At 44.2% G+C, this 26,892-nt stretch overlaps 2 protein-coding genes across 4 annotated transcripts; one reads left to right on the forward strand and one right to left on the reverse strand.

The window, feature by feature from the left end:
- Positions 1-4,580: 4,580 nt before the first annotated feature.
- On the reverse strand, positions 4,581-9,011 carry LOC106581018 (solute carrier family 35 member F2). The gene is made up of 8 exons (XM_014162675.2): positions 8,524-9,011; positions 7,937-8,112; positions 7,636-7,763; positions 7,326-7,485; positions 7,041-7,197; positions 6,865-6,917; positions 5,475-5,629; positions 4,581-5,059 (listed from the first exon to the last, which is right to left on the reverse strand). Exons 1-8 carry the CDS (start codon positions 8,637-8,639, stop codon positions 4,781-4,783), a joined length of 1,224 nt encoding a protein of 407 aa, XP_014018150.1. The 5' UTR covers positions 8,640-9,011; the 3' UTR covers positions 4,581-4,780.
- A 163-nt stretch (positions 9,012-9,174) lies between these two features.
- LOC106581017 (cullin-5) lies at positions 9,175-26,790 on the forward strand. Of its 3 annotated transcripts, none has more exons than XM_014162673.2 (19): positions 9,175-9,414; positions 10,572-10,681; positions 10,791-10,890; positions 11,107-11,283; positions 16,608-16,749; positions 16,961-17,106; positions 17,192-17,272; positions 17,391-17,484; positions 17,585-17,715; positions 18,009-18,116; positions 20,396-20,460; positions 20,797-20,929; positions 21,497-21,628; positions 21,722-21,845; positions 21,995-22,170; positions 22,413-22,574; positions 22,775-22,893; positions 23,359-23,482; positions 23,682-26,790. In XM_014162673.2, the coding sequence occupies exons 1-19, from the start codon at positions 9,391-9,393 to the stop codon at positions 23,874-23,876; spliced, it is 2,343 nt and encodes a 780-aa protein (XP_014018148.1). In that variant the 5' UTR covers positions 9,175-9,390; the 3' UTR covers positions 23,877-26,790. The 3 variants fall into 3 exon arrangements, with proteins under 3 accessions (XP_014018148.1, XP_014018149.1, XP_045559664.1); XM_014162674.2 differs by having other exon boundaries at positions 9,400-9,457; XM_045703708.1 differs by lacking the exons at positions 9,175-9,414; positions 10,572-10,681; positions 10,791-10,890; positions 11,107-11,283 and adding an exon at positions 16,405-16,423.
- The last annotated feature ends 102 nt before the right edge of the window (positions 26,791-26,892 follow it).

The following is a 26,892-nucleotide window of genomic DNA, read 5'->3' on the forward strand; positions in this document are numbered from 1 at the left end:
TTTATAGTGCAATACATTTGACCATGGCCCATAGGGCTTTGGTCAAAAGTAGGGCATAGTGTAGGGTGTAATTTGGGTTACCCCTGATGGGTTACCCCTCCCTCCAGTGGTGTGGGGGCTGTGCTTTGGCAAAGTGGGTGGGGTTATATCCTACCTGTTTGGCCCTGTCCGGGGGCTTCATCGGATGGGGCCACAGTGTCTCCTGACCCCTCCTTTCTTTGCCTCCAGTATTTATGCTGCAGTAGTTTATGTGTCGGGGGCCTAGGGTCAGTCTGTCACATCTGGAGTATTTCTCTTGTCTTTTCCGGTGTCCTGTGTGAATTTAAATATGCTCTCTCCGGAGGACCTGAGCCCTAGGACCATGCCTCAGGACTACATTTTAAATTTAAGTCATTTAGCAGACGCTCTTATCCAGAGTGACTTACAGTAGTGAATGCATACATTTCATACATTTTTTCTCCGTACTGGTCCCCCAACCCTGGCGTTGCAAACACCATGCTCTACCAACTGAGCCACACGGGACCTGGCTTGATGACTCCTTGCTGTCCCAGTCCACCTGGCCGTGCTGCTGCTCCAGTTCCAACTGTTCTGCCTGCGGCTATGGAACCCTGACCTGTTCACCGGACGTGCTACCTGTCCCAGACCTTCTGTCCCAGACCTGCTGGAACCCTGACCTGTTCACCGGACGTGCTACCTGTCCCAGACCTGCTGTTTTCAACTTTCTAGAGACAGCAGGAGCGGTAGAGATACTCTCAAAGATCGGCTATGAAAAAGCCAACTGACACTTACTCTTGTGTTGCTGACTTGTTGCACCCTCGACAACTACTATGATTATTATTATTTGACCATGCTGGTCATTTATGAACATTTGAACATCTTGGCCATGTGCTGTTATAATCTCCACTCGGCACAGCCAGAAGAGGACTGGCCACCCCTCATAGCCTGGTTCCTCTCTAGGTTTCTTCCTAGGTTTTGGCCTTTCTAGGGAGTTTTTCCTAGCCACCGTGCTTCTACACCTGCATTGCTTGCTGTTTGGGGTTTTAGGCTGAGTTTCTGTACAGCACTTTGAGATATCAGCTGATGTAAGAAGGGCTATATAAATACATTTGATTTGATTTGATTTGCTGTATTGTACCTGTAGGAAAGAGATGAGCTGGAACAGCATGTCTACGTTTTCGTGGGTGACGACCATCTCTCCAGAGTGAAATAAGTCCAGGTAGCAGCGTACGGCAGGTTACCCAGGGTTAACATCCCATCCCCACACTCACGCATTTTCAACTCAAACATGGCCCTGCAGACAGAGAACCGTTAGAGCAAACACACACGCACGCACACACACACCAACCTGAAGATGTTGCTGCAGGCTGCCAGGACACAGGGGAAGGTCTGTTCCTGGACTGTTACAGTGAAGTCAAACAGCAGGCCTCTCTCTCTGAATGATCTGAGCATGCCCAGTAACTGCTGGCTGTGAGCCTCCGGCACACACAGCTCAGACCTGTGATCCAGAATATAGGGAATACTGTAGGGAACATAGTCGGTTCCCACGGACTGGGAGTCGGATCCCTCAGACCGTGGGTCCATGATCGCTCCAGAGCCCGGGACAGAATCACAAAAACTTTATTATCAGTTTTATGTTCTAAAGTTGTATATTATGCAAACTAGGGGCATCAACTGAATGAGAAGAGGAGGACAGGTAGAGGATGATGAGGTGGAGGAGGAGAGAAGGAAGAGGAGAGGAGGAGGAGGAATGGCTTTGATAGCAGCAGTGAGTCTATTTAGTTATTAAGTGGGGATCTTCAACGATCATTCTCACAATGGCACATTGGTAGTAGTCAGGGCTGGGTTTGATTAAAACCCTGGATGAGAGACCAAACGCATAGCTGTAGATGAATCAACTGTCCAGTAGGAGGTTCTACCCAGCCTTAACCATGGAATCTCATACCTGAACTTTTATTTACAAATACTGTATTTCTCTAATAGTAATTGTCATTGTTTTTAAAACACAATGTGAAACCTATAAGAAAAACATGTATTTTTTAGAGGTTACATTCTCAGAACATAATTCATACATTTTGTCTCAAATATGTCTTACCATTTCTTTGTAGGAAATGCACCACAATCATGTATTCAATTGTGTATGTCATATAAGTAACACATATACAAATACACCACTGCCATATAAGGAAAAACATACAACATCTTACTAGAGCCTTATTAGATGACTTGGATTTTTGTACAAATAATGTTCTTCTGCCATTCAAGATTCTTATTTGATTTTCATGATTATTTTCCATATGGGGCCTGTGCAAGCTCTATAGCCTAGCAGTCTATGTATAGATCATTCCTGTGGAGCTGGTTAGACAGTTTAGGATTCAGGGAGAGAGATGGAAGATTGATTGACAGAGGGAGAGGGGTAAGAAAAACATTTGCATGCAGTCTACCTTATTATATCTCAGGTCTCTATATCTGTGAACACACGGAGGTTGTGTCTACGTGTCAGTTATTATTTGTCCCAAAGCAGATCAGTAGCATTGCTTCCGTACCTTGTTTAGCATCATAGATGGAGTGAATCACAAAGCAGACTATTAGTTCGCTAACTGCTTATAATAAAGTATTTGACGAGCACTACCTCGGGAAAAGCAACGTTTTTTTGTCCATAGATTTGATCAGCTGATCAGATCCGATGTTTGTTAACAATGTTGTGCGCGTGCTACTAACGGTTTCAGCACCACGGACAGCTCTCTACCCTACCGGAAAAGCGAAGCCACGCGAGGACATGAAGTGAAAAATACTCAACGTGCGACCTCATTCCAAGAATGAAGTATTTCAACTGTCTATGTTTTTTGTTTTGTTGTCTCATTGTATTATTATTTAATCAGGTAATGTTTCACGCATTGAGCCCTGCAGTTAACATAGAAAATGTCTATCTTCATGTGAAAATATCTTGCTTAATTGGGTTTATGTTTGATATCATGAAGACTCACTCATTAAATTGACACACCCCACAATGAATGTGGAATAAAACATGTATTTATTATTTCTCCTGCCAAGTCAACTAGTGGAGAAATATTACAACTAATACAAAACACCTATACTGTACATACAGTTGAAGTCGGAAGTTTACATACACCTTAGCCAAATACATTTAAACTCAGTTTTTCACAATTCCTGACATTTAATCCTAGTAAAAATTCCCTGTCTTAGGTCAGTTACGATCACCACTTTATTTTAAGAATGTGAAATGTCAGAATAATACTAGAGAGAATTATTTATTTCAGCTTTTATTTCTTTCATCACATTCCCAGTGGGTCAGAAGTATACACACACTCAATTCGTATTCTGTAACATTGCCTTTAAATTGCTTAACTTGGGTCAAACATTTCGGGTAGCCTTCCACAAGCTTCCCACAATAAGTTGGGTGAATTTTGGCTCCTGACAGAGCTGGTGTAACTGAGTCAGGTTTGTAGGCCTCCTTGCTCGCACACACTTTTTCAGTTCTGCCCACAAATGTTCTATAGGATTGAGGTCAGGGCTTTGTGATGGCCACTCCAATACCTTGACTTTGTTGGCCTTAAGCCATTTTGCCACAACTTTGGAAGTATGCTTGGGGTCATTGTCCATTTGGAAGACCCATTTGTGACCAAGCTTTAACTTCCTGACTGATGTCTTGAGATGTTGCTTTAATATATACACATCATTTTCCATCCTCATAATGCCATCTATTTTGAGAAGTGCACCAGTCCCTCCTACAGCAAAGCACCCCCACAACATGATGCTGCCACCCCGTGCTTCACCTCCCCCTTTTTCCTCCAAACATAACAATGGTCATTATGGCCAAACAGTTCTATTTTTGTTTCATCAGACCAGAGGACATTTCTCCAGAAAGTGCGATCTTTGTCCCCATGTGCAGTTGCAAACGGTAGTCTGGCTTTTTTATGGCGGTTTTGGAGCAGTGGCTTCTTCCTTGCTGAGCGGCCTTTCAGGTTATGTCGATATAGGACTCTTTTTACTGTGGATATAGATACCTTTGTACTCGTTTCCTCCAGCATCTTCACAAGGTCCTTTGCTGTTGTTCTGGGATTGATGTGCACTTTACTCACCAAAGTACGTTCATCTCTAGGAGACAGAACGCGTCTCCTTCCTGAGCGGTATGATGACTGCGTGGTCCGATGGTGTTTATACTTGCGTGCTATTGTTTGTACAGATGAACGTGGTACCTTCAGGTGTTTGGAAATTGCTCCCAGGGATGAACCAGACTTGTAGAGGTCTACCATTTTTTTCTGAGGTCTTGGCTGATTTCCCCATGATGTCAAGCAAAGAGGCACTGAGCTGGAAGGTAGGCCTTGAAATACATCCACAGATACACCTCCAATTGACTCAAATGATGTCAATTAGCCTATCAGATGCTTCTAAAGCCATAACATCCTTTTCTGGAATTTTCCAAGCTGTTTAAAGGCACAGTCAACTCAGTGTATGTAAACTTCTGACCCACTGGAATGGTGATACATAAGTGAAATAATCTGTCTGTAAACAATTGTTGGAAAAATTACTTGTGTCATGCACAAAGTAGATGTCCTAACCGACTTGCCAAAACTATAGTTTGTTAACAAGAAATTTGTGGAGTGGTTGAAAAACAAGTTTTAATGACTTCAACCTAAGTGTATGTAAACTTCCGACTTCAACTGTACACCGGTGAGTCTGTAGATCTGTTAGAATGGTAAGAATGAAATAAAGGAGACAAGGAGATGAGCAGCTATAGACTCTCGCCTAGTAGATCAGATCACATCTTGGTACTCCGTCCCCCCGCCGGTACTTCCTCATTCTGTGTTCTCTGATTCCATGATACCCCTGGGCATTCACCCTCTTCCTCTTCCTGCTCCTCCAAGACCGCCACCACCACTTCTTCATTGATGATGTCATCAAGGTTGTCATAGCCACCCTCCTCCCAGCCCACAGAGGGGGTGATGGGGTCGGCAGGGTTAGGGGTCGTTGCCACAGCGTTGAAGGAGACAAAGCCCACCAGGATGATCACCAGAGACACAATGTACAGACCTGAGAACTACACACACACCAGATGAGCTATATGAGGCCATAGTAGATTACACGTTAACAACAGTCATCAATACACTGAACAGGGACACGGTGACCAGGGGATTTCTCTGCAGGACTAAGATGTTTTAAGATAAGGTCAGCTGTGTCCTGTGATCAGGACAGCTCTACCTCTGTTTCTGGGTACTGATCTTATCACTACTGTCTCCTTGATCTCATAGAGATTAGATTCGACAAGTTTGACAGAGATTACAGCGAGTACAGTCATTGTTTAGCAGCAATCAATCTATCATCCATCTATGGAGTCATCAAATCATTGATTAACTCATCTCTTTATCTGTTCAGAAACACAATCACTAACTGTCAAATGGCTCAACCTACTGTACCCCCTATCCTCAGTGTTTCTGTTGTGTGTGTGTACTAACCGTGTATTGAAAGAGAAACAGGCCACAGAAGAGGCTGAGGAGGTCTGCAGTGAGCAGGGAGAGGTTGACTGCTGTAGCACTTGTCTTCTTGACCACTATGGGCATACAGCTGTACAGGGTGTACATACACAGGCCATAGGCAGCAAACAGCAGGCCTGGGGAGAGAAGAAGTATACATTATAAAATGAACATGCTATACTATACAGTGTTGATCCTTGTTTTCGCAGAGTATGAACGACAACAGCATTTCTAATATGTTTAACTTGGCTCTCTTATCACTCCTAAGGTGCATCTGTCTTTTTAATATTTTATTATGTGTTCTTATCTGAATATTATTGATCCTTGTCTTGTGTTTTGTAATCATTGATTATGCTTGTGGTGATTAAACAATTTCCCAAGTTGGAATCAACAGAGTGCTACTACTCTACTCTCTCTACTCATTCATACAGCTGTTCTGGGTGTAGTCAGAGAACAATAGGCCTGAACAGAAAACACATACAGTCATTATACAGGGCAGAAAGTATTATTAACAAGGAAGATCAACTGTTGCAGCTCCCATAAAACCCAAGATAAAGAGCAGCAAAGAGCAGTATGTGGAAACTGTACTTCTGCAAGCTAACGCAGCATACATTCTGTACTCTCTGTAACCTTGCCACCAAAAACATCTGTAACCACCACCATGTCTGTAACCCTAAGAGAGAGTTAATAACCGGTGCCCTGGGGTGGTCTAGTCGTTTACACTACCGAATCTGCGGACCCACAACTACTTTGTAACAAATCCTCTCCTTACTTTCTTTCTTCTACACTGTCCTGTCTCTTTAATAAAAAAACTAACAAAAATGTCAACAAATATACAGGTAACTGCCAAAATAAAGGAAGCACCAACATAAAGTGTCTTAATAGGGCGTTGGGTCACCACGAGCTGCCACAACATCTTCAGTGCACCTTGGCATAGATTCTACAAGTGTCTGGTACTATATTGGAGGGATGCAACACCACTCCTCCATTCCTCCAGAAATGCCATAATTTGGTGTTTTGTTGATGGTGGTGGAAAACGCTGTCTTAGGCGCTGCTCCAGAATCTCCCATAAGTGTTCAATTGTGTTGATCTGGTGACTGAGACACACACACTTTACACCCCCTATGCACCTTTGAGACCCCTCCTTTAAAGTCACTGAGTTCTCTTCTTCCAGTCATGGTAGCCAAAATAATGTGCAACTGGGCATTTTATACATGACCCTAAGCATGATGGGATGTTAGTTGCTTAATTAACTCAGGAACCACACCTGTGTGGAAGTACCTGCTTTCAATATACTATGAATCCCTCATTTACTCAAGAGTTTATTTTATTTAGCCAGTTACTTGTATATTTTGTTTTATGTGGTACTAACCGATTCTCCAGTCCCATTGGATGTTTGCCACGTTGTTATGCTCCAGAACACCCCTGTAGGAACACAGTAGACCACTCAAATCAACCACATTCCCATTCTACTACCTTCTCCCCGAACATGTACACTCAACACACATCCACACGCATGCGCACACACACGTAAACACACACACTTACAGCTGTATGCCACTGATGAGTGTGCCGAACAGGCCGACCATGCCTAGGAACTCTACACTGCTGAGGTGTTTGACGGTGTACTCCTGACACAAGTTAGACACAGCATATAGGCTGGCACTGAGTAGGACCAAGCCATCACCTAGCAGAACGTCTGAGGCTAGGAGAGAGGGAGGAGAGGAGCGAGATAGGAGAGGAGGATGAGGAAAGAGGTGAGGTTAAGATGTTACTATTTAGAACTGAGAGATTGAATGAAATAATTAATGAATTAACGTAGTGGGTTCTTACTGGATCCCAAGTCTCGTCCAGCCAGTAGGTCAGCTCCCACCATGGCCCCCACCCCCAGCAGACAGACACACACAGATACGTAGTGGACGGGTCTGTAGCATGTCTTCAGGAACCAGCAGGAGAGTATCATCAACACAGGGATCACAAAACAGTCCAGCAGCTGGAAGACGGAGAGACACACCAGAATAGTCACATACATTGACATAACTCAGCACACACACGCATACACACATGCATGCCTGCAGGCATGCAAACTCGCACACACACAAAAACATACAGACATATACACACACCCTCTCGAAGTTCTGACCTGTATACTGGTGAGTGTAGTGTACTGGTAAGCTTTAACCACTGTGTAGTTAGCCTCGACGTCCACCAAGCCTACTAGGAGATACTTCCACCACCTTTTCTTTAAAATCTGAAACATATTGCCATTACCTACAGTACGTTAGGAGAAGGTAGCCTGGAGGTTATGGCACTGCTACACAATTATAACATTTTATATTCACAAGTGTACTATTCTGATGAGGAGCGCCCTGGGGTGGTGTGTGTGAGAGAGAGACTACCTGTTCTTCAGAACAGCACGTTGGTGTGCGTGAGTGTGTGTGTACCTGTTCTGAACAGCAGAGCAGTGGTGTAGGTGAGGCAGAGCAGTGCGTAGCTCATAAAGCTCTGGAACATGGGCGCGTCCACGTGGTAGTCTGAAGCCAGGTACTGGGATGTTACTGCTGTGCCACACATGAGAACAGCCAAACCCTGACCCATGGCTACTGTCTTCACCAGCTGCCTGTTAGGACAAAGCATGAGTGAAGCACAAATTCAGCAACTCTGGAAGACAGTAGACGTTGATAAAGCTGCGTCTTTATTGGTAAAACCAACATGTTTCGGCCCTATAGTCTTCAAAAGGGTTTTATCTCAACTCAGTCCAGGCATCTGTATGGTAGCCGCCAGGGACATTCACAACTACTGGACAGTGGACACCCTCCATTCTTGGACATTGATAGATCTCCACTATGTCACTATCTGTCCGACATGGCACCGTATTCCCTATATAGTGCTCTACTTTCGATCAGAGCCCATAGGGAGCTGGTTAAAAGTAGTGCACTATATAAAGGATAGGTTGCCATATGGGATGCAGATAATCACTGATATAACATCTCTCTCCCTCCAGTTGAGTTTTCTCTCCCCACAGACTCACCATGTAAACACTTCTTTAGGGTTGAACTTCAGAAGCTTCCGGATAATAAGGCATTTTCTATCATAATTATTTCTGGGATCTGTAGCTATAATCCCCTCTGGGTCCTTCTCAGCCATGTTGTGTCGCTGTAACAGTGGGGTCCTGGGATGGGGAATACACTGCTGTGTGCCGCCTGTCCTGGGGCTTTTAAATGTCTACTGTGCTGCCTGGGCTGAATGATTAACAGTGTTCTCTAATCAAAGTGCAAAGACTACTTAGTGTTTTCAGATGATAGGTGTTATAGTAGTGATGAAAGTGTGTGGTACAAAGTGGGTGAAAATGGGTGTGTGAAACTGTGGGAGGGGGTTGGGGGGTATTTAGATAAGTGATTACTTCATTTCAGCCAGGTAATTACTCCACCCAAGGAAGGAAAGGCTTGAATGAATAAAGACAGGAAATAAGAGGAAGGAGGAAGGCTGTGTGGATTCAAACAGGGCACATATCCCTTCTCTATGTTACTTGCTTGTCTCCATTGTCACATAGCTACTGTACATACCATGCACTGACCTTTAATAGAACTCAGTGGTTCCATGGCAGTCAAGCCCATGGCAGCTAAGTTTAGCACTGGCCCAGCCCAGGCAACTGTGGCCTGCTGTATTTACTTTCCAACACCGGCAATATCCTAGTTGGTGCAGTGTCTTATGTGCATCTAGTAGACAAAGAGCAGCTCATAAAAAGAGCAGTTAAAATGTCATGACACAATACTGTAAACTGGACAAATATCTAGCCTTTTTCTCTGTTTATTTTTAAGTCGGAAACTACGTTACCTAATTCCCTCCAACCACACTCTCGCGAGACTGCGCGAGGAGGGCACAAGTTGGAGGAAACATGGCGACGTCTAATTTGTTAAAGGTAAGAGCCTCTTCACTTCAAGATTTTACCTGGATTTGAACACGTAATTATGCGCCCGATGCCCATAGTCTGGATGTAAATAAGTTCATGAATGAGTTAAAAACAAACCCGACCACGAACAGTGTTTGACATTTTTGTTGTTGTTGTTGCATTTAAGGCAACAGAAAGGTCTCTCTTGCTAGTTAGCTAGCAAGGGATGCTAAGACAATTTAGCTAGCCAGCCATCTGGCTAACGTGCAATACAGTTGTCACCGGCATAAGCATTTCGTCTTTTAAATTGATAGTTAATCAATAATATAATTCACAGTTCATTGTAGTAACGGTTGTCTGTCCACGTCAAACTGTAAGAGAATATACAGAAGGCTTGTGCAGGTGGTGGAACAATCAGCTGAATTGGCAAGCTAACATTACATTAGTTCTGTTTGTCAGTTCTCCAGCACAGCAAACTGTACATACAGTCTTGACTGTTATAGATTGATCGGAGTTGGGTACAACTACACTGTTGACAATTTAGTCTGCAGCTTAGGTTTTAGTAGAAGCAGGATTTATTTTAGCGCACACAGTCTTGACTGCTACAGATTGATAAGAGTTGGGTGCAATTACACTGTTCTCTGTAGCTAAGGTTTTAGTTGAAGCCGGATTTATTTTAGCGAACTAAACCATTGTAACGTTATGTTTTAAAGGAATAGAATAGAAAACTACTATTAAACATACAATTTGGTTCAGAACAGCGTCAGTCGCAAGTTACTGGGTAATGGCTTAGTAAGTAGGAACAGTGTTGTTTGTTCTCGTCTGTTTCCAGAATGATTGACTCTAGATACTGGGTAGTGTGGTCGTGACTAGTGTCATCTCTGCAGAGTGAAGGCTCTCTGTAGTCTGAGATACTAAGTAACAGATAGTAAAAGTAATTGTTTCAGTTTCTTCCCAGAATAATGTCCCATTGCAGTTTGACAGTAGTTGTAGTGAGTACTGGGTCATATTCACTAGGCACGAAATAGAAGCAAACAGAGAGTGACTACTTGAAATTGTCCACATAGAAATGCTTGTTTTCCTTTTCTGTTGCCAAACATTTTCCACCGTGTGTACTAATGAATACGACCCTGAGTAGTAACAGTATAGTTGTAGTGAGTTGTAACAGTAGTATCATCTCCCTCCAGAATAAAGGCTCCTTGCAGTTTGAGGACAAGTGGGACTTGATGAGGCCCATCGTTCTCAAGCTGCTGAGACAGGAGGCTGTCACCAAGCAGCAGTGGTTCGACCTCTTCTCGTAAGATGCACACACTGCATCACACCACACCAAACTGCACAGAAGAAACACACACACATACTGCACCGCACACACACAGAAACCCTACGCTTGTTATTGTGTGTTGCAGAGATGTCCATGCTGTGTGTCTGTGGGATGATAAGGGCCCAGCTAAGATCCACCAGGCGCTCAAAGAAGACATCCTAGACTTCATTAAACAAGCTCAGAACGTAAGTGGAACAGTGGGTTACAGGGGAAGGGTTTCAGTAATGGTTGAAATCCCATTTGAGGTTGGAATGTGCCATTCTTCGCACACATACACACACACCTTTCCAGTACAGTGATAACAGTTGTCGGCAAGAGGCTGACCCTTAAACCCCTGAATCCTGACCTCTACCTATGCAAGCTGTCTCTCACCTAACTTCTGACCTGTGTTTCCATGGCAGCGTGTTTTGAGTCACCAGGATGACACAGCGTTACTGAAGGCCTACATTGTGGAGTGGAGGAAGTTTTTCACGCAGTGTGACATCCTGCCCAAACCCTTCTGTCAGCTGGAGATCACACTGATGGGGAAGCAGGGCAGCAACAAGAAGTCTAACGTTGAGGACAGCATCGTACGCAAGGTGAGGAGAGGGGAATGAGGGAGAGGAGGAAGGAGAGAGGCAGGGCAGCAGCAATGAGTCTAATGTAGAGTACAGCATCGTACGCTGGGAGGGGAGAGATGGACAGTGCTCTTCTTTTTGATGGTATGCATCAACTGTCTTGTCCTGCTTTTTCTCTCTCGCTCTCTCTCTTATTTATATATATATATATATTTATTTATTTATTAGAGGTCGGCGATTAATCAGAATGGCCGATTAATTAGGGCCGATTTCAAGTTTTCATAACAATCGGTAATCTGCATTTCTGGACACCGATCATGGCCGATTAAATTACACTCCACTACCTGTTATGCGAGTGCGGCAAGGAGCCAAGGTAAGGTGCTAGCTAGCATTAAACGTATCTTATAAAAAACAATCAATCTTAACATAATCACTAGTTAACTACACATGGTTGATGATATTACTAGTTTATCTAGCTTGTCCTGCGTTGCATATAATCGATGCGGTGCCTGTTAATTTATCATTGAATCACAGCCTACTTCACCAAATGGGTGATTTAACAAGCGCATTCGCGAAAAAAGATCTGTCGTTGCACCAATGTGTACCTAACCATAAACATCAACACCTTTCTTAAAATCAATACACAAGTATTTTTAAATCTGCATATTTAGTTAATATTGCCTGCTAACATGAATTTCTTTTAACTAGGGCAATTGTGCCACTTCTCTTGTGTTCTGTGCAACAGAGTCGGGGTATATGCAGCAGTTTGGGCCTCCTGGCTCATTGCGAACTGTGTGAAGACTATTTCTTCCTAACAAAGACAGCCAACTTCGCCAAACGGAGGATGATTTAACAAAAGCGCATTTGCGAAAAAAAAAAAAAAGCACAATCGTTGCACGAATGTACATAACCATAAACATCAATGCCTTTCTTGAAATCAATACACAGAAGTATATTTTTTTTAAACCTGCATATTTAGTTAAAAGAAATTCATGTTAGCAGGCAATAATAAACTGGGGAAATTGTTCACTTCTCTTACGTTCATTGCATGCAGAGTCAGGGTATATGCAACAGTTTGGGCCGCCTGGCTCGTTGCGAACTAATTTGTCCGAATTTTACGTAATTATGACATACCATTGAAGGTTGTGCAATGTAACAGCAATATTTAGACTTATGGATGCCACCCGTTAGATAAAATACGGAATGGTTCCATATTTCACGAAAGAATAAACGTTTTGTTTTCAAAATGATAGTTTCTGGATTTGACCATATTAATGACCTAAGGCTCGTATTTCTGTGTGTTATTATAATTAAGTCTATGATTTGATAGAGCAGTCTGACTGAGTGGTGGTAGGTAGCAGCAGGCTCGTAAGCATTCATTCAAACAGCACTTTACTGCGTTTGCCTGTAGCTCTTCGCAATGCTTCAAGCATTGTGCTGTTTATGACTTCAAGCCTATCAACTCCCGAGAAAAGGCTGGCTATACTAAAGTACCTATTAGAACATCCAATAGTCAAAGGTATATGAAATACAAATGGTATAGAGAGAAATAGTCCTGTAATAACTACAACCTAAATCTTCTTACCTGGGAATATTGAAGACTCATGTTAAAAGGAACCACCAGCTTTCATATGTTCTCATGTTCTGAGCAAGGAACTTAAACGTTAGCTTTTTTACATGGTACATATTGCACTTTTACTTCTCTAACACTTTGTTTTTGCATTATTTAAACCAAATTGAACATGTTTCATTATTTATTTGAGACTAAATTGATTTTATTGATGTATTATATTAAGTTAAAATAAAAGTGTTCATTGTTCATTCAGTATTGTTGTAATTGTCATTATTACAAATATATATATAAAAACCGTCCGATTAATCGGCAGAGACTTTTTTGGGCCCCCAATAATCGGTATCAGTATTGGCGTTGAAAAATAATAATCGGTCGACCTCTAATATGGTTTTTAGAGTGAAGTACATCGGAAAAAAAGCAAAAGAAAACTGCAAGACTGAAGAGGAGAAAAAACAAGCAACAAACAAAGAAGATAGGCTTTTGAAAAATAACTATTTTTCATAAAATTGTAGTTATCTTAGCTAGCTGAATTGTTTACCAGTTGCTAAGCAGTTGCTAGGGACTCTTTTGGAAGAAGCTAGCTAGCTAGCTAACGAAGAACAACAAAGAATATCTAGTTAACAGAAGAAAAGAAAGAGAAAATCAGGACAGAAGAAAAAGGATATCAAAGTGAAACAGTTCTCTAAAGACACAAGAGACAATAATACAAGAAACAACACTTCTGTAGCTTGTCAACTATGTGTCTGTCTATCCCTGTTCTCTCCCCTCTGCACAGGCCATACAAACGCTTCACACCGCGTGGCCGCTGCCACTCTAACCTGGTGGTCCCAGCGCGCACGACCCACGTGGAGTTCCAGGTCTCCGGCAGCCTCTGGAACTGCCGGTCTGCAGCCAACAAGGCTGAGTTCATCTCAGCCTATGCTACCCTCCAGTCCCTAGACTTCCTGGCGCTGACGGAAACATGGATTACCACAGATAACACTGCTACTCCTACTGCTCTCTCTTCGTCTGCCCCCGTGTTCTCGCATACCCCTAGAGCATCGAGCCAGCGGGGTGGTGGCACTGGAATCCTCATCTCTCCCAAGTGGACATTCTCTCTTTCTCCCCTGACCCATCTGTCTATCTCCTCATTTGAATTCCATGCTGTCACAGTTACCAGCCCTTTCAAGCTTAACATCCTTATCATTTATCGCCCTCCAGGTTCCCTTGGAGAGTTCATCAATGAGCTTGACGCCTTGATAAGTTCCTTTCCTGAAGATGGCTCACCTCTGACAGTTCTGGGTGACTTTAACCTCCCCACGTCTACCTTTGACTCATTCCTCTCTGCCTCCTTCTTTCCACTCCTCTCCTCTTTTGACCTCACCCTCTCACCTTCCCCCCCTACTCACAAGGCAGGCAATACGCTTGACCTCATCTTTACTAGATGCTGTTCTTCCACTAATCTCATTGCAACTCCCCTCCAAATCTCCGACTACTACCTTGTATCCTTTTCCCTCTTGCTCTCATCCAACACTTCTCACTCTGCCCCTACTCGGATGGTATTGCGCCGTCCCAACCTTCGCTCTCTCTCTCTCCCGCTACTCTCTCCTCTTCCATCCTATCATCTCTTCCCTCTGCTCAAACCTTCTCCAACCTATCTCCTGATTCTGCCTCCTCAACCCTCCTCTCCTCCCTTTCTGCATCCTTTGACTCTCTATGTCCCCTATCCTCCAGGCCGGCTCGGTCCTCCCCTCCTGCTCCGTGGCTCGACGACTCACTACGAGCTCACAGAACAGGGCTCCGGGCAGCCGAGCGGAAATGGAGGAAAACTCGCCTCCCTGCGGACCTGGCATCCTTTCACTCCCTCCTCTCTACATTCTCCTCTTCTGTCTCTGCTGCTAAAGCCACTTTCTACCACTCTAAATTCCAAGCATCTGCCTCTAACCCTAGGAAGCTCTTTGCTACCTTCTCCTCCCTCCTGAATCCTCCTCGCCCTCCCCCCCTCCTCCCTCTCTGCGGATGACTTCGTCAACCATTTTGAAAAGGTTGACGATATCCGATCCTCGTTTGCTAAGTCAAACGACACCGCTGATCCTGCTCACACTGCCCTACCCTGTGCTTTGACCTCTTTCTCCCCTCTCTCTCCAGATGAAATCTCGCGTCTTGTGACGGCCGGCCGCCCAACAACCTGCCCACTTGACCCTATCCCCTCCTCTCTTCTCCAGACCATTTCCGGAGACCTTCTCCCCTACCTCACCTCGCTCATCAACTCATCCTTGACCTCTGGCTACGTCCCTTCCGTCTTCAAGAGAGCGAGAGTTGCACCCCTTCTGAAAAAACCTACACTCGATCCCTCCGATGTCAACAACTACAGACCAGTATCCCTTCTTTCTTTTCTCTCCAAAACTCTTGAAAGTGCCGTCCTTGGCCAGCTCTCCTGCTATCTCTCTCAGAATGACCTTCTTGATCCTAATCAGTCAGGTTTCAAGACTGGGCATTCAACTGAGACTGCTCTTCTCTGTGTCACGGAGGCTCTCCGCACTGCTAAAGCTAACTCTCTCTCCTCTGCTCTCATCCTTCTAGACCTATCTGCTGCCTTTGATACTGTGAACCATCACATCCCCCTCTCCACCCTCTCCGAGTTGGGCATCTCCGGCGCGGCCCACGCTTGGATTGCGTCCTACCTGACAGGTCGCTCCTACCAGGTGGCGTGGCGAGAATCTGTCTCCGCACCATGCGCTCTCACCACTGGTGTCCCCCAGGGCTCTGTTCTAGGCCCTCTCCTATCTAGGGTCTCTCCTATCATTGCTATGCAGACGACACACAATTAATCTTCTCCTTTCCCCCTTCTGATAACCAGGCGGCGAATCGCATCTCTGCATGTCTGTCAGACATATCAGTGTGGATGACAGATCACCACCTCAAGCTGAACCTCGGGGAAGGACTGCCCGTTCCATGATCTCGCCATCACGGTTGACAACTCCCTTGTGTCCTCCTCCCAGAGTGCTAAGAACCTTGGCGTGATCCTGGACAACACCCTGTCGTTCTCCACTAACATCAAGGCGGTGACCCGATCCTGTAGGTTCATGCTCTACAACATTCGCAGAGTACGACCCTGCCTCACACAGGAAGCGGCGCAGGTCCTAATCCAGGCACTTGTCATCTCCCGTCTGGATTACTGCAACTCGCTGTTGGCTGGGCTCCCTGCCTGTGCCATTAAACCCCTACAACTCATCCAGAACGCCGCAGCCCGTCTGGTGTTCAACCTTCCCAAGTTCTCTCACGTCACCCCGCTCCTCCGCTCTCTCCACTGGCTTCCAGTTGAAGCTCGCATCCGCTACAAGACCATGGTGATTGCCTCCATACCTTCAGGCTCTGATCAGGCCCTACACCCAAACAAGGGCACTGCGTTCATCCACCTCTGGCCTGCTGGCCCCCCTACCTCTGAGGAAGCACAGTTCCCGCTCAGCCCAGTCAAAACTGTTCGCTGCTCTGGCACCCCAATGGTGGAACAAGCTCCCTCACGACGCCAGGACAGCGGAGTCAATCACCACCTTCCGGAGACACCTGAAACCCCACCTCTTTAAGGAATACCTAGGATAGGATAAAGTAATCCTTCTAACCCCCCCTCCCCCTTAAAAGATTTAGATGCACTATTGTAAAGTGGTTGTTCCACTGGATATCATAAGGTGAATGCACCAATTTGTAAGTCGCTCTGGATAAGAGCGTCTGCTAAATGACTTAAATGTAATGTAATGTAATATATATATATCCCCCTCTGCCTCTCCTCTAGTTGATGTTGGACACATGGAACGAGTCAATCTTCTCCAACATAAAGAGCCGTCTTCAGGACAGTGCTATGAAGCTGGTTCACGCTGAGAGGCTGGGAGAGGCTTTTGACTCCCAGTTGGTTATAGGAGTACGAGAATCATACGGTAGGACATATACACCCTGAGTGGCTAACATCCACACATTTTATATGGGAAGTTTTTGTGAAGTATGGTATGTTTTTGGTATTTTGACAAAGTGTGTGTGTGTGTGTGTGTGTGTGTGTGTGTGTGTGTGTGTGTGTGTGTGTGTGTGTGTGTGTGTGTGTGTGTGTGTGTGTGTGTGTGTGTGTGTGTGTGTGTGTGTGTGTGTGTGTAGTCAACCTGTGCTCTAACCCTGAAGACAAGCTCCAGATCTACAGAGATAACTTTGAGAAGGCCTACCTGGACTCAACTGAGAGGTTCTACAGAACACAGGCCCCATCATACCTACAGCAGAACGGAGTCCAGAACTACATGAAATATGTAAGGACTGCGCTCTATGTGTGTGTTGTGACAATGACTCTCAGTGAGTGTGTATACATTCACTGACTGTGCGTGTGTCTTGCAGGCAGACACAAAGCTAAGAGAAGAGGAGAAGAGGGCAGTTCGATACCTTGAGACTCGTCGTGAATGTAACTCTGTCCAAGCTGTGAGTTGACGGTTTACCCAGGAGGCTGTATATACTGGTTTAAACTCATATTCACAGTCAAGAGATGATGATGTAGATGTCATGTAGACCAATATTAGTCTCTGTTGTCTCTCTCCAGCTGATGGAATGTTGTGTGAACGCTCTGGTGACGTCGTTTAAAGAAACCATCCTGGCCGAATGTCCCGGCATGATCAAACGCAACGAGACAGACAGTGAGTAACATGTTACGTTACTACTGTTACCCACCAACCTTGGGACCGGTTGTAGAAGAGGGTCCTTCTTTGTGTGACGTTAATGTCCTTCACCCTGCAGAGCTCCACCTGATGTTTTCCCTGATGGATAAAGTTCCTAGTGGGATAGAGCCCATGCTGAAAGACCTGGAGGATCACATCATGAATGCTGGGCTGGCTGATATGGTGGCTGCTGCAGAGACTATCACTTCTGTATGTACACACACACACAGACACAGAGCCATGTCTTACTATGCTTGTGAAGACTTTTTGGGGACCAACAATTAATTCCCGTTTAAAATCCTATTTTCCTTAACCCCTAACCCTAAACCCTAACCCTCATTTTAACCCTAAGTCTAAACTGTCCTCACTTCTCTGAATTTTAGTTGGTTTACTATTCTTGTGAGGACTTCTGGTACTAGTAAGTGTAGTAAAGCATGTATATACACACACACACACTCACTCAAAATCTATCTGTATGTTTGTCTTTTTATTCCGGTGTGTAGGACTCTGAGAAGTACGTGGAGCAGCTGCTGACGTTGTTTAACCGTTTCAGTAAACTGGTGAAGGAGGCTTTTCAGGATGACCCTCGATTCCTCACCGCCAGAGACAAGGTAAACACATACACATACAGTACCAGTCAGAAGTTTGGACACACCTACTCATTCAGGGGTTATTCTTTATTTTTACTATGTTCTACATTGTAGAATAATAGTGAAGACATCAAAACTATGAAATAACACATATGGAATCATGTAGTAACCAAAAAGTGTTAAACAAGTATATTTGAGATTCTTCAAAGTAGCCACCCTTTGCCTTGATGACAGCTTTGCACACTCTTGGCATTCTCTCAATCAGCTTCACCTGGAATGCTTTTCAACAGTCTTGAAGGAATTCCCAATTATACTGAACACTTATTGGCTGCTTTTCCTTCACTCTGCGGTCCAACACTTCCCAAACCATCTCAATTGGGTTTAGGTCGGGTGATTGTTGAGGTCAGGTCATCTGATGCAGCACTCCATCACTTTCCTTCTTGGTCAAATAGCCCTAACACAGCCTGGAGGTGCGTTGTGTCATTGTCCTGTTGAAAAACAAATTTATACTAAGCGCATACCAGATTGGATGGCATATCCCTGTAGAATGCTGTTGTAGCCATGCTGGTTAAGTGTGCCTTGAATTCTAAATAAATCGCTGACAGTGTCACCAGCAAAGCACCATCACACCACCTCCTCCATGCTTCTTGGTGGGAACTACACATGTGGAGATCATCCGTTCACCTACTCTGCATCTCACAAAGACTCTGCGGTTGGAACCAAAAATCTCACATTTGGACTCATCAGACCAAAGGACGGATTTCCACCAGTCTAATGTCCATTGCTCATGTTCCTTGACCTAAGCAAGTCCCTTCTTCTTATTGGTATCCTTTAGTATTGGTTTCTTTGCAGCAATTCGACCATGAAAGCCTGATTCATGCAGTCTCCGCTGAGCAGTTTATGTTGAGATGTGTCTGTTACTTGAACTCTGTGAAGCATTTATTTGGGCTGCAATTTCTGAGGCTGGTAACTCTAATGAACTTATCCTCTGCAGCAGAGTTAACTCTGGGTCTTCCTTTCCTGTGGCGGTCCTCATGAGAGCCAGTTTCATCATAGTGCTTGATGGTTTTTGCGACAGCACTTGAAGAAACTTTCAAAGTTCTTGAAATATTCCCCAATGAATGACGTTCATGTCTTAAAGTAATGATGGGCTGTCGTTTCTCTTTGCTTATTTCAGCTGTTCTTACCATAATATGGACTTAGTCTTATTTGGTAAAAGTCCATCTTCTATATACCACCCCTACCTTGTTACAACACAACTGATTGGCTCTGTTAGGTTCTAAATATCAGAGTAAGAAATCGACGGACACTATGAAAGCTCCAACCAATTTTATTCACCCATTGTGTCAATACAGCTACATAAGACAAAGACATAGTTCCACCAGTGGTGGTATATATACACCCCAATTTGGGGTGGAATCTCCTCCTTCTCTCTGAACATTACATCTTTGTTGCTAGGAAAATTAAGTACAGGAAATTAAGTGATACAGGCAATAAACTGTTCCTTCTCCCTTAATCTGACCTGACCCCCTTCCTCACTAATCCACAGCTCTCCACCCTTATCAGTGCCTGCCAACATGTGATCGTCTTCCCGTCACTCAGTACATTCCAAGCTTAACTACATCCACCATATCCATTCCTCCTACAGATACCCATTAACTTCTGGTGTAGACCCTAGACTATGGCACCCCTTATGTCTCTAGTATAACTGATGACTAATAATATTCAAAGTTTAGAAATCCGAAACCATCAGCTCAAACGCATTAAGACGGACAGAAATTCCACAAAATTAACTTTTAACAAGGCACACCTGTTAATTGAAATGCATTCCAGGTGACAACCTCATGAAGCTGGTTGAGAGAATGCAAAGAGTGTGCAAAGCTGTCATCAAGGTAAAGGGTGGCTACTTTAAGAATATAAAATATAGTTTGATTTGTTTAACACTTTTTTGGTTAGTAAATGATTCCATATGTGTTTTTTCATAGTTTTGATGTCTTCACTATTATTCTACAATGTAAAAAAAAAAAAAAAACCTTGAAAGAGCAGGTGTGTCCAAATGTTTGACTGGCACTGTACATGCATACAGCGAGAGAAAAGGGGGTGAAGGGAGGAGACGGAGGGGTGGAAAGAAGGGGGGATGGAGGAGAAAAAAGGGGGATGAGAGGGCAGAGACATTAAGCGAGAGAAAAGGGTTGAAGAGAGCCGATGAATGGAGGGGTAGAGAGAAAAGGGGGATGGACGGAGGAGGAGAAAAAAAGGGGGGGTAGCGGGAGGTTTGACAGTTCTGTATTTCTCTTCAGGCCTACAAAGCTGTGGTGAACGATGCCACCATCTTTAAACTGGAGCTGCCCCTCAAACAGAAAGGGTGAGACAAACCTGGGTTGTATGTTTATATTATATTTACATTTACATTTTATTATATTCCTTGGTTATGGGTCAATATGGCTGCTAGTCCACCCATCACGGAATATGAGCTGCATCCTGATTCTTCACCCTTTTCCTGAGGGGTGCATTTTCACACTCCACATCATGGATTTAAAAGCATATGATTTGTGTAAGCATTGGCTGGAGGAAAGTGTGCACATGTAGACTTCAGAAAAGGGGTGGAGAATTGGGACGCAGCCAGACTTGGATGTGGAGGCCTGTTCTAGTAATTAGATTTCTATGTGTACTATTAATCTGTGTGTGTGTGTCTTTACAGGGTAGGTCTGAAGACCCAGCCAGAGTCGAAGTGTCCAGAGCTGCTAGCTAACTACTGTGACATGCTGCTGAGGAAAACCACCCTGAGCAAGAAACTCACGTCAGAGGAGATAGAACTCAAACTCAAAGAAGTGGTGAGACTCTCCCCAAGTACTGTAGAATGAGCCCTGATTCTCAAGCATTGTATTGGTGTAAGCACTGGCTGTTGTGAAATCCATGACAGGAAGTGTGCACTTTCAGAGAAGGGTGTAGAAATTGGATGCATCCATAGTCTTCTATCCTGCCCCCCCCCCCACCTCTTCTAGTTGTTGAAGTATGTTCAGAACAAGGATGTGTTCTCTCTCCCTCCCTCCCTTCTCTCTCTAGTTGCTGGTATTGAAGTATGTTCAGAATAAGGATGTGTTCTCTCTCCCTCCCTCCCTTCTCTCTCTAGTTGCTGGTATTGAAGTATGTTCAGAATAAGGATGTGATCTCTGTCCCTCCCTCCCTTCTCTCTCTAGTTGCTGGTATTGAAGTATGTTCAGAACAAGGATGTGTTCTCTGTCCCTCCCTCCCTTCTCTCTCTAGTTGCTGGTATTGAAGTATGTTCAGAATAAGGATGTGTTCTCTGTCCCTCCCTCCCTTCTCTCCCTAGTTGCTGGTATTGAAGTATGTTCAGAATAAGGACGTGTTCTCTGTCCCTCCCTCCCTTCTCTCTCTAGTTGCTGGTATTGAAGTATGTTCAGAATAAAGATGTGTTTATGAGGTACCATAAAGCCCACCTGACCAGAAGACTGATCCTGGACATCTCAGCCGACAGTGAAATAGAAGAGAACATGGTGGAGTGGCTCAGGGTATGAACAAACACACACACACACTCTTTCTCCCTCTCTCTCTTTATCCCCTTTTGATTGAGTTTTTTCCCCTGGGTCTGCCTGTGTGTGTAGGAGGTGGGGATGCCTGCAGACTATGTGAATAAGCTGGCGAGGATGTTCCAGGACATTAAAGTATCGGATGATCTCAACCAGGTCTTCAAGGAGATGCACAAACACAACAAGCTGGCTTTACCAGGTAACGAACACTAAGACCTATGGCCTGAGCTTGTGTGATTACTAACCATAGCCACAATACTCCACCAGCTGGTGTACCATAGTAATACACAAATGATCTCTTTCCCTCTCTCTGAGCCTCTGCCTCTTTTTCTGTCTCTCTCTCTCCAGCTGACAGTGTGAATATAAAGATCCTGAATGCGGGGGCGTGGTCGAGGAGCAGTGAGAAGGTGTTTGTGTCTCTGCCTACTGAGCTGGAGGATCTGATCCCAGAGGTAGAAGACTTCTACAAGAGGAACCACAGCGGGAGGAAACTGCACTGGCATCATCTCATGTCCAATGGCATCGTGAGTGGAAGATGCGAGCACACACACACACACACACACACACACACACACACACACACACACACACACACACACACACACACACACACACACACACACAGTAGTTTTTCCATGGATTATATTTCTATCACCTCATGTCCAACGGCATAGTGATCCCCCTCCTCTCCCCTGTTTGTGTGTGGGGGGGTGTGTGTGTGTGTGTGTGTGTGTGTGTGTGTGTGTGTGTGTGTGTGTGTGTTTAGATCACCTTCAAGAACGAAATGGGTCATTATGACCTGGAGGTCACGACCTTTCAGCTGGCTGTCCTATTTGCCTGGAACCAGCGGCCGCGGGAGCGAATCAGCTTCGAGAACCTTAAATTGGCCACCGAGCTGCCCGATGCTGAGCTACGACGCACACTCTGGGTAACACACACACACACACACACACACACAAACAGACTCTGGGTACTTTATACACACACACACTCACACTCTCTGGGATTGAAAAATGAAAGTACACACACCAATATAAACCCAATTCATACACAGAGAAGAGACAGAGAACAAACGAATGACCTCTCCTTTTTCTCTCCCTCTCTCTGCTGTCTCCTCTCTGTCTCTAGTCTCTGGTAGCGTTCCCTAAGCTGAAGAGACAGGTGTTGTCCTATGAGCCTTCAGTCTCCTCCCCTAAAGACTTCACAGACAGCACCCTGTTCTACGTCAACCAGGACTTCTCTCTCATGTACATAGCTTTGAACCCACAACATTGTGTTAGCCCCCTGACCTTAATAAAGGCATTGAATGCACCTGGGGTTGCTAAACTCTGGTAACTTTCCCCAAATTCTCAGATTTTCAAAGAAGTACTAATTGGAGCATTCCAGATTTCCCTGCTTATTCCATCCTGAACCCAGGAATCTTCCCACAGGGATTTCTTGAAAAGCTGGGATTTTTGGGAAAGATGGCAGTTTTTTGCAACCTTAATTGCACCTCACTTCAACCGCTGTTGGCTTACCATGTTGATTCATGCTCTATCTAGTTCATGTAACTGTATGTATTGTAACTCATTATTCATTTTGGGGAAGTTTGAATGTTGATGAAAGCTTTGTTGTCATGGTTTCCTGCTGAGGACCAGGATGGAATGTTGAGGAGCAGTTTCAGGTCTGATGGCTGATCGGATATTGAGTTCTTTAGTCTCTCTGTTTCTCAGTAAAAACTCCAAGGTCCAGAAAAGGGGCAAGATTAATCTGATTGGTCGACTGCAGCTGACCACAGAGCGAATGAGAGAGGAGGAGAATGAGGGCATCGTCCAGCTGAGAATATTAAGAACCCAGGTAACGTTACACATTGAAAGGTCCAACTTGAGGAACCTGAAGTTTCAGCACTTTTTTCCCCCCAAAGACTTTAATGGAGCACTACTGCCTTCCACCCTGCAAGGTTTTATCAATCATAACAATACCAGTTGAATGTGTGCCGCGACATTGAGTAAAGATATAATGCTGTACGTTGTTTGACCCACCCACCCCCCTCCAGGAGGCCATCATCCAGATTATGAAGATGAGGAAGAGGATCAGTAACGCCCAGCTACAGACGGAACTGGTAGAGATCCTCAAGAACATGTTCCTGCCCCAGAAGAAGATGATCAAGGAACAGATCGAGTGGCTCATCGAACACAAATACATCAAACGGGACGAGACAGACATCAACACCTTTATCTACATGGCATAGAACCCCTTTACCTGGACTGGAACCACCTACCTACCGCTTGACCTGGCTGGACCCTCGCTGCTGCAGGAGGAAGAAATGCAGTAAGAGGAGGGAGGAGTGGTTGTTTCAGAAGAAGAGGAAGGAGAATATCTCTGCGGTCGGGGGGGGGTTGGTTGGTTGGCTGTATGAGATAGATGGTGTAGTCTTCAGACTGTGGTGCCCCTCAGGGTCCAGGAGGAGAAGGACAGGAGGACAGTGGGGCTGACTGACAGTCTCAGTATCACAGTAGAGACATTATTAAATAAATAAACTCTCCCTGCCTTACCCTCCTTACGCAGTCCGCACAGAGACAGACAGAAGGACTAACGGACTAGTAGTCTATATCATTATGGAGTAGACACAGAGAGGAGTGTATTTTGCCAAATGTACTGTGTGTGTATATGTGTGTCTGCACCTTGACAGCTTGTTGCTCTGTGGAAGCCTTGCAATCATCTGAGGACCCATCGCGCGTGTGTGCGTGTCTCACTTTCCTCCAGCTCCACCCCCCCAACTGCCACACCCCTCAGAGAAGATCATAACTCCTCACATATCAGCCAGTCGCTGGGTGAGAACAAACGAGAACATCAGCACTTTTCTGTGTTTCAGTGTCTCTGAATGGCTTTATATATCAATTTCATTCTACTTTTCAATGCTCATCATTATTTTTATGAACACTTGTGTGTTGTGTGTATCGCTTGTTAAATGCTGCACAGCGTCATCCAATCGATCAAAGTCACAAAGCTCTCTAGCGATCTTTGATTCTTCTCTCTCCCCCACCTATAGCCAGTGCAGGACAGGACATGACAGGTGTATTATTGTCAGACCATGAGGGGGTGTCATGACTGGTCATGACCCAGGTTTCTTCCCAAATGCCACCCTATTCCCTAGGTACTGCATTACTTTTGACCAGAGCTCTATGGGGTAAAAAAGTTGTTTATGTTCCCTATATAGGAAAAAAATCTATATTCCCTACTAAGGAAAAAATATTTGATATCCTATATATGGAATGGGGTGCCCCAGTAAAATCCCTCCAGTGCAATAGCTAGCCCCTCCTACTAGAGCACTTCCTGTGATGAGGTCATGTTGCTAAAGCAACGGCACTGCAGTGTTGCTATTAATGTACCCTACCCACAACCTTTTACAGAAGACTGTGTGTTGCAGTATGATATGAGTGGGGAGGAGGGAGGGGTGAGGATAGAAGAGAAAAAAAAATGATGTGTTGCGGTCGTATGGGGCTGACTTGTTTATTTATTTCATTTTTATCAGAATGTGGTTTGTTTGTATGCTAGTGTTTGATAAATAGGTCCGGTCTGTAGCGGGCTACTAGGTGTACATAGCCACTTATTGATTTGGAGTAATGTTAAATGATTAAATGTATGAGATGACTTAATAACACTATCCCGCTTTCACTCTTTTTAGTTTGAGTTTTGTAGTGGGATATTACAGTGCGCCCCAAATGGCACCCTATTCCCTATATAGTGCACCACTTTTGACGGCTCTGGTCAAAAGTTGTGCACTATGTAGGGAATATGGTGCCATTTGGGATGCAACCTAGGTGTCAATGTCCTCTTTTTTTCTCACTCTGATTTTAATGCAACCACATTGGAATCAATTTAGACACCTCAAGACAAAGTGATTGTCAGATGATGGAAACATTACTTGGGATTTAGCAGTTATGAATTGTTTGATCATGATGTCATGGCTTTACTTCATCCTACCATGTTTAATTCATACACACTACATACCTACGCAGCACCGTATAGTCCACCATTCTACAGTGGAGGACACCTAAGAGAAATACACTTACACACAATGACTATTGACTGAACAGTTAATAGTTTATTCTACTGGGTAATGTCATGTGTGGATAACTCTACTACCTGTCAACTGGCAATAAGAGGCTCTCCTCCACGTGAACTAGTTACATTTCTCAATCGACTTTAGAACAGTTACTCTGAAGGATATCTATCTTTGTGAATAAAAAGTGTGTGTTTATCATTATTGACAGTTTATGCGGTGATATCGTCCACTGAATGACATTGTGTCCAGCAGGCCCAGGTTTTAGTAACGTTCTTTTTCATGTCTTCCTTCCCTGGTATCTGACATTAGTGGTTACGCATCACTGCTGTAGTTGTTGCATCAAAACAACTTGGAGAAGAAGCCTTTGTCCCAAGTGACACCCTATTTCCTATTTAGTGCACTACTTTTGAACAAGGCCCATAGGGCTCTGGTCAAAAGTAGTGCAGTATATAAGGAATAAGGTGTCATTTGGGACGTATGCAAAGTGTTATTACATTTTAGTAATTCAGCAGACACTCAATTTGCGCATTCTTAAGATATGTTAGAGTAATGTACTTAATGTAACTCAGTCTGATACACTTAGCTATTCTCTAGATTTTAGCCATGTTCAACAATGTTTTAAGATGACACAACTTAGGTCACTTTGAGTAACAACAAATAAACAGTATTAAACTATGACAAACTCAATTTTTGTTGTAACAATTCATGTATTTCTCTGCACAGAAATGTCAGATAGAGCAACTCTTATTGTGCTATGAGACTGACATCTTGCTTCAGTTTAATGTGTTTAAGTGTGTTTGTGATGATTGTAAACAGATGGGTAATCATAAGACACGTATCTCTTCCTCTCCTTCCCTACTTGCATATCTGGAGCCTTGAAAAACGATGTTTTATCGATCATAACATTACCAGATGAATGTGTCCCTACTTTGAGTAAAGATATAATGCTGTACATTGTTTGAATGGGAGTATTCTGGCTGTTGGGCTCAACTACTTAGATGTGCTGCATTATTATTATTTTTTTGTTTGTGACTTTTGGCTTTTTTTGGGGTATAATTTATTTCCTGGCAAATAAAAACTGTACTGTAAAGAGAGAGTCAGTCATCTCCACTGCTCTTGGTTTCCTTTGTCTTCTGATGTTTGTCTATTGGTGACTGTGAAATCACCTCCCCAGTCAGCCTATTGTGTGTATTGAAAT

Source organism: Salmo salar, chromosome ssa20 (genome assembly GCF_905237065.1).
Source record: "Salmo salar chromosome ssa20, Ssal_v3.1, whole genome shotgun sequence".
Lineage (NCBI taxonomy): Eukaryota > Metazoa > Chordata > Actinopteri > Salmoniformes > Salmonidae > Salmo > Salmo salar.

Coding starts and splice junctions, on each gene's coding strand:
- LOC106581018 (XM_014162675.2), bottom strand. CDS start 8,639: ATGGCTGAGAAGGACCCAGAGGGGATTATAGCTACAGATCCCAGAAAT. Junction 8,113..8,523: donor CCTAAAGAAGTGTTTACATG/GTGAGTCTGTGG, acceptor TTGTCCTAACAG/GCAGCTGGTGAAGACAGTAG. Junction 5,060..5,474: donor TGTTTCTCTTTCAATACACG/GTTAGTACACAC, acceptor GTGTGTGTGTAG/TTCTCAGGTCTGTACATTGT.
- LOC106581017 (XM_014162673.2), top strand. CDS start 9,391: ATGGCGACGTCTAATTTGTTAAAG. Junction 18,117..20,395: donor TCCTCACCGCCAGAGACAAG/GTAAACACATAC, acceptor ATTTCTCTTCAG/GCCTACAAAGCTGTGGTGAA. Junction 21,629..21,721: donor ACATGGTGGAGTGGCTCAGG/GTATGAACAAAC, acceptor CTGTGTGTGTAG/GAGGTGGGGATGCCTGCAGA.